This window comes from Antechinus flavipes, chromosome 5 (genome assembly GCF_016432865.1).
Source record: "Antechinus flavipes isolate AdamAnt ecotype Samford, QLD, Australia chromosome 5, AdamAnt_v2, whole genome shotgun sequence".
In the NCBI taxonomy this organism is placed as follows: Eukaryota; Metazoa; Chordata; class Mammalia; order Dasyuromorphia; family Dasyuridae; genus Antechinus; species Antechinus flavipes.
The window spans coordinates 246500735-246522440 of record NC_067402.1 but is presented as its reverse complement, the minus strand read 5'-3'; the positions used below and the strand labels follow the sequence as shown (position 1 = coordinate 246522440).

The window sequence follows — 21706 nt, the reverse complement described above, 5'->3', positions numbered from 1 at the left end:
ATGTATGCATGGATAAATTTTCCAACATTGTGCATAGTCTTTTGTTCCAAATTTTCCCCTCCTTCCCCTCATCCCCTCCTCTAGCTGGCAGGTAGACCAATACATGTTAAATATTGTTGAAATACATGTTAGATCCAATATATGTATACATATTTAAAATCAGATCAAGAAGGAAGAAAAAGAAAAACGAGAAAGAAAACAAAATGCAAGCAAATAACAACAGAGAGAGTGGAAATCCTATGTTGTATTCCACATTCTGTTCCCTTGGTTCTCTCTCTGGGTATGGATGGCTCTCTTCATCGCTGCACAAGTCAGGTTTGAATCATCTCATTGTTGAAGAGAGCCATGTCCATCAGCATTGATTGTCGTATAGTCTTGTTGCCATGTACAATGATCTCCTGGTTCTGTTCATTGCACTTAGCATCAGTTTGTGTAGGTCTCTCCAAGTCTCTCTGAAATCATTATGCTGGTCATTTTTTACAGAATAATAGTATTCCATAATATCCATATACCATAATTTATTCAGCCATGCTCCAGTTGATGGGCAGCCAGTTTCTTGCCTCTACAAAAAGGGCTGCCATAAATATTTTTAGACATGTAGTTCCCTTTCCTTCTTTAAGATATCTTTAGGATATAAATCTAGTAGAAACATTGTTGGATCAAAGGGTATGCACAGTTCCAAACTGCTCTCCAGAATGGTTGGATTCATTCACAGTTCCACCAACAATGTATTAAGTGTCCCAGTTTTCCCACATCCCCTCCAACATTCGTCATTATTTTTTCCTGTTAAATTAGCCAATCTGACAGGTGTGTAGTGGTATCTCAGAGTTGTCTTAATTTGTATTTCTCTGATCAATAATGATTTGGGAGCACCTTTTCATATGACTACAAATAGTTTCGTTTTTTTCATCTGAAAATTGTCTGTTCATATGACCATTTATCAACTGGAGAATGGCTTGAACTAGTATAAATTTGAGTCAATTCTCTATTTAGAAATGAGGCCTTTATCAGATCCATGGATGTTAAAAATGTTTTTATTGCTTCCTTTCAATTATTTGTATTCCTAATCTAGTAGTTGAAAATTCTTGAGATTAGTTCACCCTATCTTTTTGTCGTGCCTCTTCCGTCTACCATCCAAAACTAGTTTATTTTTGTTGTTGTTTTTGTTTGTTTTTTTTTTTTTTTAATCCCTAGGCAGAGGTCTATGTTCTTTTGCTAAGCAACATTGTGTTTCAGAACAAGTATTAGGGGAAAACAGGTTTTATGTCTTCAGATTACCTTGAACAATATGTACAAGGTCTAAATTTTTTGTTCTCATGTCTTCTACTTGAGCGTCAGAGAGTCAAGAGTTGGAAGAGAACTTAGATCATACATTACAACTCCTTCAATTTGCTATTTAAAGATTTGAGGTGCAGAAAGAATGAGTGACATCATCACATAGTTTAAGAAGAACTGAGATTTTTTTTCCTCAATAGTATTTTATTTTTCCAAATACATGTAAAGATAGTTGTCAACACTCATTTCTGTAAGACTTTGTATTCAAAATTTTTCTTCCTCCCTTCCCAAGACAGCAAGCAATCTGACATAGGGAGATGATTTCACATATACATACATACATACATACATACATACATACATATATATACATACATATATATATAATTATTTGCATAAAACAATTCAAATATTTGTTGAATACTGACAAAGTATGATATCAAAGGAGAAATTACATAGAAACATTGAATAAAATTGGAAAATAAGGTCCATACATAATTATAATACAAAACAGAGCACCATTAAGCATTGTAAAAGGGGGATAGTAGAATTAAAGTATACTTTGAGAAGAGTGAGATCTGGTTAAAGTATTAAGTGTTTGTAGGAAAATTATAAAAATTAGGGAAGGGGATGGTGAAGACCATCAAGTGGAAACAGCCAGAGGAACAATAAGAGGCTTCTTGTAAGGAAAACTAGTTTCTTGTCAGAGAAAACCAAAGATGGGAAGGAATGGATAATGATTCATTTTCCTATAAGTAATTTTGCAGTGTCTCTGAATTCTTCACTATAGTTGCCAACTTGATGTCTCTTAAAGCTTGAAACATTTTTGTTGGGTTTACTTCAGCATTAAAAAAAAAAACGATTAATGTAAGCAAAATTATTTCATTCTTTCTCTCCTCCCTCTTTGCTTTAGGGGTCGATATAGAGGCAGCCCGTAAGGAAGAAGAACGGATAATGCTTCGGGATGCAAGACAGTGGCTCAATAGTGGCCACATTAATGATGTTAGACATGTAAAGTCTGGTGGAACTGCACTCCATGTAGCAGCTGCTAAAGGCTATACAGAAGTTTTAAAGTAAGTAATGTTTCCTTGAGATTAGGGTACTTTTTCATATGCTAATAATGCTTTCATCGTCTTATTACTTGATCTTGAGATTTCCAGGTATCGTTTTCCTCCAAGAGTCATTCTGAAGAAACTCAAGTTGGAGAACAAATTTATTTTGATGTGACTTTTTTCTGAAATTTACACATAACACACATATTCAGATGCATGCGTATATGTGTATGGGTATTATTTCTTAGTTTCTAGTTAAAATTTTCTCATATATTTTTGGCCTTTTTAAATTAAGGTGAAAGTCACTTGAAAGTGAGAACAAAAATATATTATGAGAGGAAATTTTACTGATAATTTCACGAATCCATCACTTATAACTGTTGTGTTTGACTTATCAGACAAAAGAGTTAACTTTTATGTAAAGATATGAGACATTATGTTTAGGAAATTATCAATTGATCTTTATAGTACTGTACTATGGACATAATAGGTATTTTTTTCTGTTTTATAAATAAGAAACTTGAAGTTCAGTTTTTACTTAAGTCCTTACAGAAAGCCTATAGCAGAGCTTACTGGAAACTGGTTTCTTGATTAAGAAATCCTTGAGAATGAAACTTCTTCATGTAAAGTCAGCCACATTTAAAATAGTGGTAAATCATGTGATGCAGAGCTATCTATAGGTGCACAACAGAAGGAACTCGGCATAGATTCTCCTTGCCTCTGCCCAATTTAAGGTAGAATTGGGTATGGTTCCCTCTGCCAAATGTTTCTGTGCACATTCAAATCTTAATACTTAACATTTTCATTGCCCTTTTTGTCCTTTTACCATCTTCTCTTGTCTCAAAAAGAGGATTCTGGTCTATATATTCTCTAGTTTTAGTTCATTCCAAGGCTTTTTTTTTTTTTAACCTCATTTCTTTTCTAGACTATTGAAGTAGTAGTCTCTTCTTTGTATACTTCTTTCCAAAGCCCTTTCTTCTCTATACAACCTTGCCTTTACTCTTGTCCTGCTTTTTCCCCCAGACACATATTTTAAGTTTCCTGGTGAGGATGATCTTGTTTCAGTTAATATTTAGTGGGGTTTTTGTACTTTAACCTTCCTTCTGGTATATGCTTTTGCCTCTTAAGTGATTTCTCTCTCCACTTATAGAGTTCCCAACAAAGAAATGTGATTTACTGGATTGTTTTCATCACTTGATGTTTGTTGGTTATATGTAGTAAGAGATAGGAAGGGGTTATTCAGTAATCTAATAGTCTTTTGTTAAGCCTATACTATTTGAAGGGCTTTATTAGGCCATAAGTTTAAGTTTTTGAAATGTGAATGAAGGGTTATACATTAGATATCACTGCCACCTTCTGTAGGTAAAAAGAAGGACTTCTCAAGCTCACAGCATGGAAAGTGAGGTAAAGGTTTATCAGTTTTCTTTAATATTATTTTTATTAAATTTAGTGTTTGTGTGTTGGGCTGCGCTGTGCCTGCAAGTTATAGGCCTGTTCTCTGCCTTTTAGGGACTTAACATTCTAAGTAAAGGTAAGAGTAATACCTATGTACAATTAAAAGGGCATGCTAACAATTTTTGCAACTCTGCATTTCATTAAAATTATTACTGATATTCTAGTATTGTTGGTTAGAATCTCTTGCTTTCTACTACTACTCTATAAAGTAAAATCAAGATCTTTTCACATTTTTAAAAACTATATGAAGAAATTGTCATTTTCCCCTTAAAATTTTCCTGTGTAAAAGAAGATATAATTGTACAAGCAACTATATAGTATAATGTAACTCTTTTCTATTATCCTTTAAGACCATATCAAGCCTTTTTTTCCCCCAAAGTATATATTCCAATATGTGTTTAGCATGTAAAATAAAATTTGTAATTTTTCAGTCATGTCTGACTCTGTGACTCCATTTGAAGTTTACTTGGCAGAGATATTAGTTTGACTTTTTCAAGAAACTGAGGCAGGAATATCATAAGAGTTAGAGGAGGGGGTGGTGAAGACCATCAAGTGAAGGTAGCCAAAGGAGCAAATAAGAGGCTTCTTATAAGGAAAACTAGGCAAGAACTGAAACTGAGGCAAACAGGATTAAAGACATGTCCAGAATATTTGAAAACAAGATTTGAACTTGGGACAATGCGTACTTCTGACTTTAGGCCCAACACTCCATCCTTTCTACCATCTAACTGCTCTATAATAAATAATTGTTTAGTATATAGAAAACAGTATTTAATTGTGTATAATCAATAGTAAATAATTACAAAGTTTGCCTTGTAGTAAATAAGATTGATTCAGTGGTTGGCTTAGACTAGGTAAACTAGATTCATCCTAAGAAAATTCTCATATTAAAATCATAGGAATAATAAAATTTTTCATACCAAACTTACATGACAGAACTAGGAGACAATGAAAATGAATTTGTACCCACCACAGGACAGTATTTCGTCATGTTAATTTAGAATCTCTTCTTCCAGGGTTGTATTTTAACTAATTTCTACCTATCCCACCCATTTTAGACATCACAGGAAAAAATGTTGAAACATGAAAAACAAAATAGTTGACCATGTCCTATTGCCCGAATTTTACTTAATATGCATGAAATTAAATTGATGAATAGTTTTACAAATTCCTAAGGTTAATTTACTGCCTAGCCTAATTTGTTATATAATTTCTTTAGGCTTTTACTACAAGCAGGCTATGATGTAAATATTAAAGATTATGATGGTTGGACACCTCTTCATGCTGCAGCTCACTGGGGTAAAGAAGAAGCCTGTCGAATTTTGGTGGACAATCTTTGTGATATGGATATGATCAACAAAGTGGTAAGCTATTCAAACACGTACATGTTTTAGTGTAAGACATAATTGTAACCTCTCAAATGATACACAGAAATACATTGGTAGTTCAGTTCATTTTTAGAATTAATGATCATAAGTATTTAGCCATTTTTTGGTAGTGAAAATAAATTTCCTAATTTTGTATTTATTTGAAGTACTTTTTATGATCTTTTTCTGAAGAAAAAAGAAACCTTATTTTGAGATCAGTATTCATGATAGTTTCTGGTAAGTTCATTAATACAATATTCTTATGTACGAAGAATGAAGTTAGGGGAGAGGTTTAAAGATGTTTTATGAACATAGCAATTAGTAAGTGATTCATTTCTTCACTTGCTATCACCATTAACTCCCAAATTGTTCCTGGTTTAAGATGGATTACATAGAAGACAAAAATTATATTCTGTTAATTTAAATGCTTAGCATTTTAGCAGTGATGCTTCCTGATGGGCATTATTACTATTTCTAGTTACTAAGTAGTAAGATAAAATATTATCACAGCCCACCTAAGTAAAACACCCATTATAGTCCCACTCTACTACTAGTAACCACTTACTAGTTATAGAATCTTAGACACATTACTTAGCATTTCTAAGCCTCATTTGCTACAATTTAAAAAACAGAAATATATGTCTAATTTTCAATGGTCTTTGAAGCTCAGATGTAAAAATGTATATGCAGGTGCTATAGAATTATTAGAATAAATATTAGTGTTATATTATAGTCTGCCTTATATCACCTTAAATCACATTTGTGGTTAGTTGTGTAGTGTGTAGTTGGGGAATGAACAGCTTTTTCTCTCTTGTGCCTTCTGGCTGCTATGGATGAGATCTTTTGTGTGTACTTGTATGTGTAGATGTGTTCTCTTGGTGTTGAGATTTTGTCTAATAAGTTGATATCCCTCAAATAATAATGGAAATTTTTTAGATGCCTTTAAATTTTTAATTTGCTACCCCTCCTCTCTTTCTCCTCCCTTCCCCCCTTCTTTCCCACCCCCCCACCCCCACACCCCACCCCCCACACACATACACAGACACATATTTTATTTAGCTCATTCCTTGGGTTGCAGACTCTTGTTGTCTTCTCTTCATTTTGGGGGCTCACATTACTGAAAAAAAAATGTGGCATTTGAACTATCTTTCTACCAGCTCCTTTTTTTATACTATCAATTACCAGGAGCACCAATACTCACTCTTTATTGAATTGAACTGAACTGTCTTTAATCCTACAACTTTCAAAATAGGAATTGCCTGTTCTGCTGCAGTGATAGGGTAAGGGTGACTCAGCAGAGACAGTTTTACCTTACCTCTTGTTTCTCCCTGTCCCAGACAGTGCCACTTAAAGAGCTGCTCATCCACCCATGGATTCTTTGGGTAATATAAAACATGGAGAATTATAGGGAGTTATCAGGGTCTTTTAGAAAAGTCAGAGACAAAAAAGTCATAGGCACATCATACTATTCTATAAAGGTAGTTCTCTTAACTGCTTATTAAGCACATATCGTGTCTACAATATGATGCTTACCAATAAGGATTAAGGGATTAGAAGCACATAACACTTGAATTCAAGGAGTTTATGATCCTTAACTTCACCCTCATCCCCAATAATACCAGTCATTTTGTATAACTGGGAATAATCGTAACACATTTTAATATTGTGTTTTAAGGTTTACAAAGGAGTTCCTCACAACCATTTGAGGTAGATGATCTTAATTATTTTCTCCATTTATAGATGAGAAAACTGAGGCATTGAGAAGTTTAGAACCATTCACATTAATTCATATTATTCAAATTCTTTTTGTTTATAAGTTTCTGTTTTTATTTACTTTTTAATCACTTCAGTTTTTAAATTTTCAATTGAGCTTTTTTTGTGGTCTATAAAGAAAATTTTGTATTATAACAGTAAGATTTGTTTCCATAATACTCTGTAATCATCAAAACATAATTTTTTTTTGTTGTTGTGTCATGATAAGGTCATCTTTGGATGCTTCATATGAATTTGCAATCTATATTTTTTAATTATATCATTTTTGCCACAATTCTTTTTAAAATACATGAACTCTGAAAAGTTTATATAAATCTTTGTGCAACAACAAAAGTAAGTTACTTTGAGGATCATGAGTTTTAGAAACCATTAAAAAACACCAAACATTATAAGACTTATAAATCACTTTTTGTAAGTGGATATACTTTTGCTTATTACGGTTTTTAATGTAAATTTAAAGCTGGCATCACAGTTGATTATTTTGAAATTTTAATAAATAGAATTATTTTGCTATGTTTACTGTCCCATTTTGCTACAAATTTTTGTTTTCAATACATAATAAAATTATATAAAAATGAATGGGTATAATGTTACAAAAGTTTAAATTAGTTGGCAGCATTACTTTGTTAATAGTATATTAATGAGGAACTTAATTTCTTTTAAATTAAAAGAAAATCATTCCACTTTTCTTAAGAGGTGTTAGATTTAGAGGTCTGAGTTTTACTTTTGACTAGCCTTCTGGTACTGTAACCTTGAGCAAATCCTTGACTGAGCTGGAAGTGTATAAACCATGTCTTGCTTAGTTTTGTTGTGACAAGATGAATTTTGTCATGTATTTGAAAACACTTTGAAAAGGTGCAAGGCAATGTAAAAATGTGCAGCTATTAAGAATAAAAGAATTAAAATATAGTTAGACTATGTAGATTTTAATACCTATCATTTAATGTTAAGTAATTAGAATTTCTTTTAAGCAGTCTCACTTTTAAGATGGCACCTCTATGTAGTAATTAATTAATTTTTATCTTCTCTCTCAAGGCTAATATATCCTCCTGATTTATCTTCCCCATAGTCTTGAATATTAGTGAATCATTCCATAATGTGATTCCTTTAATATGGTGTTTAATTGCTAGAGTAGAGTAGCCTTAAAAGGTGGTTAAGAATCATGTGATGTGTGTGATTTGGTAACTACTAATAATTATTTAGAGTGTATGTCTGGGCTAATAGGTTAAATTGATAGGTTTAATTTTTCCATGTTCACAGCCTACATTTTACTCTAGTTTTTATTCTCTATCAGCTGCTGTTTACAAAGTAGACTCATTTGTCGAGGGAGAAAGTGAAAAGAAAGGTTAGTAAGGTGACCACGTTTTGTATCCTTAAAAAGGAAAACCCCTAGTAAATAAAAGAACAGCTTTCTATTTAATTGATGCTTCAAATTATCAAGATTTGCTTAATTTATTTTAAAATAGAAGTGTTGAAAGATGCTTCAAACTCTTATTATTAGTGATGTAAAAATTCCATTGCATCCTGGAGATCAACAACTTTGGATTCTGTCTAGTTCAGGTTCAGTTACATTTGATCTTGAAAAGTCTCTGGACCTCATTTTCACTCTCTGGAAAATTAAGTGATCTCTAAAGCCCTGACAATTCTGGAATATTCTGATTCTAATTCTGTTAACTATTTTGCACAAATAATCCCTTTATTTTACCAAGCTCATTACAAAGCCAAATTTGAAAAATCAATATCTGAATAGAATTTTTGAAACAAAGCTGCCTTAAAAAGCATTCTTTTTGTAGCACTGATCTATGGGGAAAATGTACAATAACTTGTAAGTCAAAGTAAAGCATTATATTTAGATTATCTAGAATAACTATAGGCCCAAATTGAAATTTTCAGTTTGTTCAAGAATATTCCATTTATGTGGGAACTACCTTTGACTTTCAGTACTAGAAACTGAAAAAGAAAAAAATTCCTTACTTCAGCCAACACTTTTCTTACTCTGGGCCAAGAGAGGAAGGAGAAATGCTGGTTAAACCAGTATGCTCATCTGGCACAACAAAATTCAAGAGCAGTTTTTATAGGTGAAATTTGCAAAAGATGCTTTTTGCTATGTATAGGTAAGTTCCCTTTAACCCAAATTCATTTTTTTTCTATCTTTTTTAGATAGATATTTTGCATGTTTTAGAATAAATGAAGATAGAATGTTACTTTTATGAAATATAAGCAGAAATTTTAACTTACAAGTTGAGATATATTTATGCATACTCTTATTTTGACCACAATAGGAAATGTATGACCTTTCTTCTAGAAGATATCCTGTTCCTTAGGTAAAATTAAAGACCAGGAGCTTTTTCTTTGAAAATAGTAATTATTGTTTACATATATATATATTTCCAAATTTACATTAATTTTGAGACTATTTATTCATGTTCTGATTACAGTTTTCATTTTTTATATATTTGAAGTTTGAACTGCTTTTTCATGTATTATTTTCCATGTGAAAAAGAATTGGTTCTAAGACTTGATCATGTCTTTGTCAGTATATAATACATATTCTTGTTATATAGCATATTGATTTTCTTAAAGAATGAATTTTTGTCATTCCAAAAACTTGCATTAGGGAGGTAGCAAATAGAGACAATACAGGACAGTAAATCAAAGATTTGGTCAGTGAGCAGAGATAAAATGACAAATATCCTTCTGAGTATTTTTTTGAAAAGCCAAAAACTTGATGATTTATGGTTCCTGAGGCTAGAGCTTATTTATAAAATGAAGAATAAGGCAGGCCTGTTAACTGTCCTGTAACTGCTATAAATTGCATTTTTTAGAATTTTCATTTTTAAGTTTATTGTGGCTTTGACAATTTACTATAAAATAAATATGCTCACCTTACCCATTGCAGAAACAAAAAGCAAAAAAAAAAAAAAAAAAAAATCTTCTCTAGTTGCCGAATAGACATAGCAGGTGTTAAGTGGGAATAAGGAGGAGGTATAAGAATAGAGAAAATGTTATAAAATGTTATGTTAACTTTAAAAAAAAAAAAAAAAACTTAAAAAAAATTTCCCCATGTAGGGTCAGACTGCCTTTGATGTAGCAGATGAAGACATTCTAGGATATTTAGAGGAACTGCAAAAGAAACAAAATCTGGTATGTTTAACAGTTATATAAAACACATAGATAATTGCTTGATTTTTAACTTTAAATGTTAACAGTTTTTCTTTCCATTAGTGTTTTGTGTGTCTCTTTTAGTCAAATTAATTTTGGCCCCTGTCAGGAAAAGGTTGTCAAGGGATTTTTGTTTTTTCTGGGCAAATTTAGCATTTTGATTATTGCTTAATATGTCAGTATGGTTAAACGTATGTTCTTACAATCTCTTGACTTCTTTAAAAAAGAACTCAAAAAAAGCTTATACTGTGTTATTTTACTCTTTGACCAGAATACCCATTGCTAACTTTTTCATGCTTATCTAAGTAGGGAACTGGGGCTTTAAATGGGATTAAAAGTACAGAATAACTAGGTAGTTCAGTCGAACTCTATGCCCTTGAAAATGAGTTTGATAGTTGTCTATGTTGTCACTATGCCCTTTCCCTTAGAGCTTATGTTTAAGGTAAAATAAATCTTTTTTTAAGCAAATGACTTAAGATTGATAGGTCATATACATAATACATGCAACTATACATGTTATTGCTTCATATTGTTTTAATAATTTTTCCCAATAATGATTTTATGGAAGCTCCATAGTGAAAAGCGAGAAAAGAAGTCTCCATTAATTGAATCCACAGCCAATATGGATAATAACCAATCACAAAAATCATTTAAAAAGTAAGTAAAATATTCTGATGAATTTCATTATTGGGGGGTAGGGGATTTATAAAGTCATTTGATTTTCAGGAATGTAGTTAGCCTTTGCAAAATTTGAGCATTTTGTGATTAGGCATGTTTTTCATCTACAGCAAAGAGACATTAATTATTGAGCCAGATAAAAATGCAACCAGTATTGAATCTCTGGAGCATGAAAAAGCAGATGAGGAAGAAGAAGGCAAGAAAGATGAATCTAGTTGCTCTAGTGAAGAAGATGAGGAAGATGACTCAGAATCAGAAGCTGAAACAGGTAAAAAAAAAATTCTGAATCAGGAGGCTTTGTAGACTTCTGATGTATTGTAGAGTGAGATCCTATTAGTATAGGAAGATTAACAGTTGTTCTTAGTCTTAATTCAGCAGTCATTTCCTGAACAAAGTGTTGTATGTTACACTCTGACTGCAAAGCCTGTGTAATGTTGCCTTAATTAGCAATGATTGACAATATTGTTAATATAATTTAACTAAACTACATTGTAATGCCATCCAAAGAACAGATTTTGATGTTCCCTAACATTTTTCCTAATTGCCTCCAGTAACATTTTCATCCTTTCACAAAGCCATTTTGTAATTCTAAAAGAAGATGGCTGTATTAAAAATATCATTAGTTACAGTCATTTAACCTTTTGAAGAATTTTCATCCCTCTAATTTTAAATTTGTGCAGTTGTAAGCTTATTAAAACTTGTTAAGGACCATGCCTAGGTGAAGGGGAAGGTCAATTCTCTGAGAGCCTCCACAGCTGTGAATCATAACACTTGAAGGAGTTGCAAAGCAGCCTTTGATGTAGATGTTCCTTATTGATTGGGAATTAAATAAATTAGAGGCAAGAGGGAAGAGGAAAGAGGTCAGACAATACAGTGGCCTCTCAGTGGAGAGGTCAGAGAACAGCAACTGCCTCTTAGTTTCCTTGTTTCAGAGCTGAAAGGAACTTTGAAGACTATCTGATTAATTTTGGTTTAATTTAAGAGAGAGGTCAGAGAACTCTACTGCCTCTCAGTCTCCTTGTATCATCATCATCCTCTCACATGAAGAGGTCCATTCTACAGGTCTGAGTTAGACCTCCAGCAGCCACTGGCAGGTGGCTCCTGTATCACAACAAAAACTTAAATGTGCACTAAAACTTTTGGAACAATCCGTATATAATCTGCACATAAAGCATCCCAATATAAAATAACATTGAACTAGTTCAAATATATTTTAAATGCTTATCAAGCATTATAGTGGCTTTTCCTTTTATTTCCTTCAGTTCACTGGTTATCTCTGTATATATGAATTTTTATTTTTATATATCTGCAGTCATTGTGTGTATTGTTTTTCTTGTCCAGTGTTCTTGACTTAGCATTGCTTTGTAAAGGTCCATATTTTCTCATAATCTTCATGTTATTTTCATTAGCATTTTAATATTCCATTACATTGATATTCAGAGGACCTTTAAGGTGACCCTCATTCTAACAAAAATGAAGACATTAAACCCAAAGATATATGTCCCTTATTGCTCCTTAGCAGGATTTATTCTGTCATTTATCAGCTATTGTTCATTTGAATTGTTTTCAGTTCTTTTCAATTATAGATAATACTGTTATAAATATTTGTGGACCTAATTTTTTTTTAAAGTAAGAAAAGGTGTTTTCATACATTTGCTCATAAGGTACAAACTGGATTATTTATAGTATCTGACAGATAGTAGATGTTTAATGTTTTTTGACCAAATCTTAATTATGTGCTATTTTTAACTAATTTTTAAAATATTGCTTCATGCAGTTGAATAAATAGGTTTTCATTTTCTAAGCTTTTATTTGAGCACTTATTATATACAGAGTGTTCTAACTAAATTTTGGATGTGTACAACGCACATTTTGTTAAAATTATTGAGATATAAATTAAATTAGTTGGGGCAGCTAGGTGGCACAGTGGATAGAGCACTATCCCTAGAGTCAAGAGGACCTGAGTTCAAATCTGACCTCAGACACTTAACATGTCCTAGCTGTGTGACCCTGGACAAATCACTTAACCCCAATTGCCTCAGCAAAATTTAAAAAAAAAAAATTAAATTAGTTGCTTCTGCTTTTTTTTTGGGGGGGGGAGAAATTAGCATGTGGCATAGTTTTCATTTTATGTTTTGAAGTCTACTTCAAATTAGAAATTTATCAGATTTTCTTTTTTTGTTAAACTTTTCTATTAGGCCTTAATCAGTCAGGTTCTAAACTATTTTGCCAAGTTTTTGAAATTATATATAGTTCTGAAATCCTACTGCTGTACTTCAGCTTATTTATCACTTGGAAAATGGCATTTATTTGTGTGTTTGTTTGTTTGTTTGCCTGCTGTTACTTTCTTTGAGAAATGAAGACTTTGTAGAAAACCTTAAGATATGTTTTATGCAAATTCTTGCTTAATATACTACAGTCTGCTTAATCTGCCTTTGTCTTTCAGCATACCTGCTCTTTTGATGTTTTGTTAATTGTGACATTCTACATGTTAAACAGCGTTTATAGCATAAAAAAGACAAAGTATTAAAATCATTATAAATTAAGCCATTTTTTCCTTCCTCTCCTTTTAATTTCTGTGCCCCTCTCATTTTCCATCTCATGAAGGTCATACAGACATACATGTATGTTTAATGTAAATTCACTTAATGTACCTGAATCCCCATATTCAGGTTAACAGTATCTTGGAACAAAATTTACTTTATCAATCTTATGTGTCTTCAACTTACAGAGTGAGAGTTTGCTCTGTATATATAGATAAAGTTTAAATTCTTACATCGCTGAAAACACATCATTATATTTATTAACTCATATTCTGATTCCATCCCATTCATAAAAGGTCATGGTGAAGAGGCCAGCCATTCCCCCACCCTCATTCACTCATTTGCAAATCAATGCATATGTCCCATCTGAATCCAAACTCAGTTGTATTGATAACCTTTCTTTTGCTCTTATATATATCATTGTTTTGGTTCACTCTTGACCAGCCTGGTCCTGGGACCAATGTTTGGAAAGCAATCTAAGTGGACATATGATGTGGTATTTCCTTACTAGCTACTGCAAACTCTTACATTCTCAGCAACTTTAGATACTCAAGAATCCCCAAAAGGGGGAAAATATTTGCCTTCAAAGCTCTTGGCAGTAGCCAAATTGTTCAATACTGGAAATGGATAGAATTATATAAATAAAAATGACATTAGGGAAAGTAGATTGCCATCTGCTTTGGCATAAACCTAACGAATGTGGGATCTTTCCATCTGCCTTACAGCTAAAATGTGTGATATTCTTGACAGCAAGTAACATTTTACTTTTCTGTTCATATTCATAACCCATACTTACCTCAATATTTTTATATATTAAGTGCTTATTCAATCATTTATTATTGGTTAATTTTCTGGCTATCTTCAGTTCCAGCAATGTTACTTTTCTTGCAGATGTCGGTTATACTCTATATAACCGTTTCTATGGTATAGGACCTTATTCTCTTAATTGTTTTTTCCTCCTTTTTTTTTCCCCTAAACATTGTATATTTTTAAATAATACATTTTGAACATGAAACGAGGAAGGAGTAGCCTTTGGCTCCCTCCTATTTTTTTGCCTTTGCCTTAGTCTTGGAGCAAATTTTATCCCTTAGCCATTTTAACACTTGAATCTCACTTGGAGAAACCCTGTTAATTTTCTGGGACTTGATGCAGACCACAAAATGCCATGTACAAAGGAAGCTTTGAAGAACATCATCAGCATTAAGGAATCTTTCTATTTGTACCAGACACAGTCCATGATTTGAAGCATGTTCCCATTTTATGCCTTATTTTGTAAAGTTCTTCAGGTTCTAAGTATAGAATCATAGTAATGATTTTATTGCTCTTTTTTACTATATATATATATATATATAAAATATCTTGACAAGAAATCAATATCCATGTGATTTCTTCCTTTTTTAAAAAAATCTAACTTGTCTTTTCATTTGGCAAGATTAAAACTTGGGCTTTTTTTTTTTGGTAAAAGCTGTTTAATTTATGAAACTTTTGTCTTTTTTAAGCTTTTATAGTAAATCATTTTTTTTAACTATGTTATTTTGAATAGTTTACCTGCTAGTTAGGGGGAAAAAACAATCTTATTAACCAAAAAAGAAAGTTCAAGACAAAGCTTTTCTTCTAAATGATTTGTAAAAATCTTTTTTAAATTCTAAATTCATATTTTTTTATTGGAAGCAGGTTGATTTTCTTTATAAATAAAAATTCTAATTGTGTCCCTTTTTTATTGCAATCAATATTAATAAATTAGATTCTTTAAAGTCCATATTAAATTAGAGTCATGTAAACTTTTAAGAGAGAATGAATTAGATTACAGTTCATGGTAAATACTAATGAAATTTTAATTGATTTCCAAATTTGATAATTATTTCACGTCTTTTTACCCCTTCTTATCCACTTCAGAAAACATTTATTTTTACTTACTATGGGAACTTGATAAAAAAGGCAATAAATCATTAAAAATCTGTTACCATTACCAGAAAGAATACAAAAAAAACAAAGTACCATGTCATATTGCTATGCTTTTTGAAGATAATATACATTAATACTAAAATGAAAGATTCCTTTGAAAACTAGTGGAGAGTAGTAGGATATAGTAACACATGTTTATCTGGAATATACAACTCTTCCCCATATCAATAAGGATTCTACCTTTTTTTCTTTGCATACCTGGACATGCCAGGAAATTTTTTTTTTTTTTGGACCCCCAAAACATATTTTGATTTCAGTTGCAATAAAGATTGTCTGATCAGATTTTTTTCCTCATCATTTGCAGAGAGAGATATAATTAGTTTTTATGGACTCATTTCATAGAGTCCTAGTAGTTCAACAAAGTCTTCAAGCTTGTTTTAATGATTTTTAAAATTTTATGATGTAAATAGAAAGTCAATATGAAAGCTATGTGGTCATCACATTTATTTTTTCTACAAAACACATCCACTTTTTATCAAATTTTATTTATAAATGGAAAAAAAATCGACCTATATTCTTTTTTGTAAAAGATTTTTTTCTTGAATCTTCCAATTTATTCTCATGATTTATTTCATTATATTGAAATATTTAAAGTTCCCATCATTTTTAATGTTTTTGTTTTTAGAAAAATAATTTCAAAAGAAGACTTTAAAATCCTACCTTTCATGTCATATAAATTGAACAGAAATATTTTTAGTCTTGTCTCTTAATATCCAAATTTTTACTTTTGTGTCTTTAAGATAAAACAAAACCTATGGCATCTGTTGCTAACACCAATACCTCCAATGTCCCAGCAGCTCCTATAGCTGTCACAACACCTACTTTGTCTTCTGGCCAGGTGACACCTACATCACCAATTAAAAAGGTAAGTAAGAAAATCAGTTCATTGAAACTTGCATTTTGCTCAGAGAAATGAAATGGATTATTCACAATTACACATTGATCATTTTCTGGCATATTTTAAGTTAAAAATATTTTATTCATAAAATGTTTTGGAAACGATACTTTGCAATTTCATTTTCATTATTTCAGTTATTTGTAACAGGACCAAGAAAAATTAATATTGGTAATAAAACAAATCGCATTATGGAGATTAAGTTTACATGTAAGAAGATTTGGAAACTTTACTAATACTATCCATATTTGCATGATAGCTGACATTCATCCAAACTTTGGTATTTATAAAATGTTTTTATTTACTTTAGTTTATTTTATGTCTTTCTCTTAACCATGTGAGATAAGTACTATATAGCTGTCATTATATCCCTCTAAAAATGAGGAAGCTGCTCATAAAGAACTTGTTCATGGTCATACACTCTTTCCTTTCTAATCTTCCCCTCTTTCTGATCTTCTTGCTAAGATTACTACTCTCTTCGCAGCCATCAAGCTCAAGCTCATCCTCAACTCTTCACACTCATGCCCTTTGTCCAACCTGTTGCCAAGACCTATTCATTCTCTATGTATAACATCTCTTATATATGTGCTACTTTCCTTTGACATTGACACTCCCTGCTATAGCCCTTATCAACCTGATTTTAGAACATTACAATAGCTGGATGGTTGTTCTCACTGCCATAAATCTTTTCCCTTTCCAATCTATACTCCAACTTGCTGTCAAATTGATGTTCCTAAAGTACAAAGATGTCCCTGTTAACCTCTCATTCAGTGAATTCTAGTGACTTCCAGTTACTTCCAAGATCAGATATTAAATCGTCTATAGACTGTTCAAATGTCAAACACATTGTCTCCTGTCTGCTGAAATCTTTCTCTGCTCCATACTCTCAACAATCCAGTAATACTGGCCTTTACTCTCACTGTCTTCATGTGAGATACTCCATTCTGGGCCTTCCTTATCTGTTTGTTTTCCTGTATGATATGTATATAAACTTTTTAAGAATTTTTCACTGAATTGCATTTGGATAATAGGCCTTCACCTTTCTACATGATTTTTCATTCTTTTGAGTGATTATGGGTCTCATTTTAGGAGGTTTCTCAGTGTTCTTAGAGTTGACACAATTGGCCTTTATTACATCACTTAGATTCTAGAAGAGCATCTGGAGAAGGACCTCATCAATTATAGGCAATCTTCAACGTGAACTGTATCCTTTTTTTTTTTTTTTAAGTGTTGCAATCTTTTTTTTAATAAGAGCTCTTTATTTTCTTTTCTTTTTTTTTACATATATATATTTTTTTAATAACTTTTTATTGATAGAACTCATGCCAGGGTAATTTTTTACAGCATTATCCCTTGCATTCACTTCTGTTCCGATTTTTCCCCTCCCTCCCTTTACCCCCTCCCCCAGATGGCAAGCAGTCCTTTACATGTTGAATAGGTTACAGTATATCCTGGATACAATATATGTGTGCAGAACCGAACAGTTTTCTTGTTGCACAGAGAGAATTGAATTCAGAAGGTATAAATAACCCAGGAAGAAAAACAAAAATGCAAGCAGTTTATATTCATCTCCCAGTGTTCTTTCTTTGAGTATAGCTGCTTCTGCCCATCTTTGATCAATTGAAACTGAATTAGCTCTTTTTATCGAAGAGATCCACTTCCATCAGAATACATCCTCAAACAGTATCATTGTTGAGGATATAATGATCTCCTGGTTCTGCTCATTTCACTTAGCATCAGCTCATATAAGTCTCGCCAGTCCTCTCTGTATTCATCCTGCTGGTCATTCCTTATAGAATAATAATATTCCATAACGTTCATATACCACAATTTACTCAACCATTCTCCAATTGATGGGCATCCATTCATTTTCCAGCTTCTAGCCACTACAAACAGGGCTGCCACAAACATTTTGGCACGTACAGGTCCCTTTCCCTTCTTTAGTATCTCTTTGGGGTGTAAGTCCTGTAGGAAAACTATCAGTATAATTGGCCATATTAATAATCAAATTAACAAAAACCATATGATCATCTCAACAGATGCAGAAAAAGCATTTGATAAAATCCAACATCCATTCCTATTAAAAACTCTTGAGAGTATAGGAATAAATGGACTTCTCCTTAAAATAATCAGGAGCATCTATTTAAAACCAACAGTAAGCATCATATGTAATGGGGACAAACTACAACCATTCCCAATAAGATCAGGAGTGAAACAAGATTGCCCACTATCACCGTTACTATTTAATAGTGTATTAGAAATGCTAGCTTTGGCAATAAGAGTTGAGAAAGAGATTAAAGGAATAAGAATAGGCAATGAGGAAACCAAATTATCACTCTTTGCTGGTGATATGATGGTATACTTAGAGAACCCCAGAGACTCTACTAAAAAGTTATTAGAAACAATCCACACCTTCAGCAAAGTTGCAGGGTATAAAATAAACCCACATAAGTCATCAGCATTCTTATATATCACTAACAAAATCCAACAGTTAAGAGTTACAAAAAGAAATTCCATTTAAAGTAACTACTGAGTGTATAAAATATTTAGGAATCTATCTGCCAAGGGAAAATCAGAAACTTTATGAGCAAAACTACAAAACACTTTCCACACAAATTAAGTCTGATCTAACCAACTGGAAAAATATAACAACAAAGTTCATGTGGAAAAACAAAAGGTCAAGAATCTCAAGGGAATTAATGAAAAAAAAAAATCAAATGAAGGTGGCCTAGCTGTACCAGATATAAAATTATATTATAAAGCAGCAGTTACTAAAACCATCTGGTATTGGCTAAGAAATAGACTAGTTGATCAATGGAATAGGTTAGGTTAAGAAATGGACTAGTTGATCAATGGAATAGGTTAGGTTCAAAGGACAAAACAGCCAATAACTTTAATAATATAGTGTTTGACAAAGCCAAAGACCCCAGTTTCTGGGATAAGAATGTACTATTTGACAAAAATTGCTGGGAAAATTGGAAATTAGTATGGCAGAAACTAGGCATTGACCCACACTTAACACCGTACACCAAGATAAGGTCAAAATGGGTTCATGACCTAGGCATAAAGAATGAGATTATAAATAAATTGGAAGAGCATAGGATAGTTTACCTCTCAGACCTGTGGAAGAGGGAGGAATTTATGACCAATGAAGAACTAGAGATCACTATTGACCACAAAATAGAAAATTTTGATTATATCAAATTGAAAAGTTTTTGTACAAACAAAACTAATGCAGACAAGATTAGAAGGGAAACAATAAACTGGGAAAACATTTTTACAATCAAAGGTTCTGATAAAGGCCTCGTTTCCAAAATATATAGAGAATTGACTCTAATTTATAAGAAATCAAACCATTCTCCAATTGATAAATGGTCAAAGGATATGAACAGGCAATTCTCAGACGAAGAAATTGAAACTATTTATAGACATATGAAAATATGCTCCAAATCATTATTAATCAGAGAAATGCAAATTAAGACAACTCTGAGATACCACTACACACCTGTCAGATTGGCTAAAGTGACAGGGAAAGATAATGTGGAATGTTGGAGGGGATGTGGGAAAACAGGGACACTGATACATTGTTGCTGGAACTGTGAACGAATCCAGCCATTCTGGAGAGCAATTTGGAACTGTGCTCAAAAAGTTATCAAACTGTGCCTACCCTTTGATCCAGCAGTATCTCTACTGGGCTTATACCCCAAAGTGAACTGTATCCTAAAAAAAACTTTTGTTCAGTAATGTTTTAAAGTCAGGGTGATAAGGGCTACAGCAGGGAGTGTCAGTGTCAAAGAAATGGATAGAATACAAAATACTTGTTTTTTGGTTTTAAAAGATTTTGATTCAATAGAATAAAACATTATCATCTTAAAAGCTCTTCAAAAATTTATCTCCCATTGCAGTCAAAATTATACAAGATTCCACTATGGAATATAACTTGTGAAAGCCTTCTTGCTTAGTACTTTCTATTTTCCTCATCAGTAACATTGTTGAAGTAATATCAGTTCTATTAAAAATTTTATTTAGGTGGTAAAGTAGCCATTTGAGTCAGAGTGATTGAGGTTCATCCCTTTTTTAAGTTTAAGAGATTGTCCATGCTTTTGGTTTCTTTTCCTTTCTGAGGATTGATTTCTTTGTATCCTCAAGATTATAATTTCCAGCACAGACTTCCTTATGTTTCATTTTTCCAGTTCAGCTAATTTTTTTATCTTTTTTTTTCCAACATCTTTTTCTTTCTTAAGCCAAGCATACTATGATTTTTGAGTCCAAATATGATGGTAAAAAAAGATTAATTTTAAAAGGTTTTGCAGACTATATTCTTGAATCATTTCAGCATAACTTCACAGCAGTTAAATTTAGGTATGAAAATTATATATATAGTGTCTGTTTTCCTTTTTTGCCTTCACCTCATTTTTCTGTTTGTTACTTCAAAGAATTTTATTACACAAAGATTGTTTCATAATTGGATATCTTCTACTTTGTACATAATCTTTGGAGCACCACTTTGGAACTTTGTAATGATGGCAAACATTAAAATTCTGATTTAGTATAATAACTAAATAATCTTTTGGCATTAGTGATGGAAATAACAAACCATTAGACATTTTGTCAGTTGTCGCCAATGATTGATCGTTAAATGATTTTCTTGAATAACAACTTTTAATTGAGTCACTGTCTCTGCCTGGCTACTGAAGTTAGCAAGGATCACAGCTTAAGTCTTGTTTACTTCACAGTTCATGTTCTTTCAGCACCATCTTAGGAAATTAAAACATGTCACATATGCCTTCTTTCTCAAAAGATTTCTGGTGACAGTAATGTCTGCTATAATGAACAGAGGAGCCACATCAGAAGCATAAAACATAATAGATCTTACATCTTAGCTGAATCAATTATTCCTTTTTCAATCATATTCTTAAAGTATCCAAGTATCCAAGTCTTTGAAGAGCTTTGTACAATTTTCTCAACAATCAATGAACTTTCGATCTATATTCATAGCAGTGGTCTTCATTATTTTCTTCAGGTTTGTTGTTGTTTGTTTGCTTGCTTTTTAAATCTTTATTTGCCAAAATCAATGATTATAGGACCAGAATCCATCAAAGCAATGCAAAGCTACCTTGGAGAACCATGCCTTCTTTGGGAGTGGCATTTAGTACTTCTGCAATTTGATTTTACTTTGCTTTTATTTGTTCCACCAACTTTTGTTGCATTTACTTCCATTAGAAAGTGCCATTCTTCCTTTTGTTTAGCATTGTATTGAAACCAGTAAAGCATCAGTGGCTATGTTGATTTAATTTAAAGAGTGTTAACATCAAGTTTTTCAACCTCTGTTATATTGGCATATCTGTTGCAATTTTCAGAGTGGCTGGTTTGGTATTTTGGTCCTTTCTGCACTGAGTGTAGGAAGATGAACAATATCTGATTGGTTTTTGATGTGTATTAGAACCATCTCTGGCACCTCCTTGATTTGCCTCTCTGGAAATCTACTAAATCATATTTCCATCTTCATTCTATTAAATTTTAATTTCTTTACTAATACAT

General features: G+C 32.1%; 1 protein-coding gene across 6 annotated transcripts in view; it reads left to right on the top strand.

The window, feature by feature from the left end:
• PPP1R12A (protein phosphatase 1 regulatory subunit 12A) overlaps window positions 1-21706 on the top strand; it is a 162692-nt gene that overhangs the window by 88091 nt on the left and 52895 nt on the right. For all 6 annotated transcript variants that reach the window (XM_052000373.1, XM_052000377.1, XM_052000372.1 and 3 more), the window contains exons 4-9: window positions 2189-2348; window positions 5002-5146; window positions 9992-10066; window positions 10653-10741; window positions 10873-11030; window positions 16011-16135. In XM_052000373.1, coding sequence (XP_051856333.1) covers window positions 2189-2348; window positions 5002-5146; window positions 9992-10066; window positions 10653-10741; window positions 10873-11030; window positions 16011-16135 — 752 coding nt within the window. The remainder of the gene's footprint in view (window positions 1-2188; window positions 2349-5001; window positions 5147-9991; window positions 10067-10652; window positions 10742-10872; window positions 11031-16010; window positions 16136-21706) is intronic.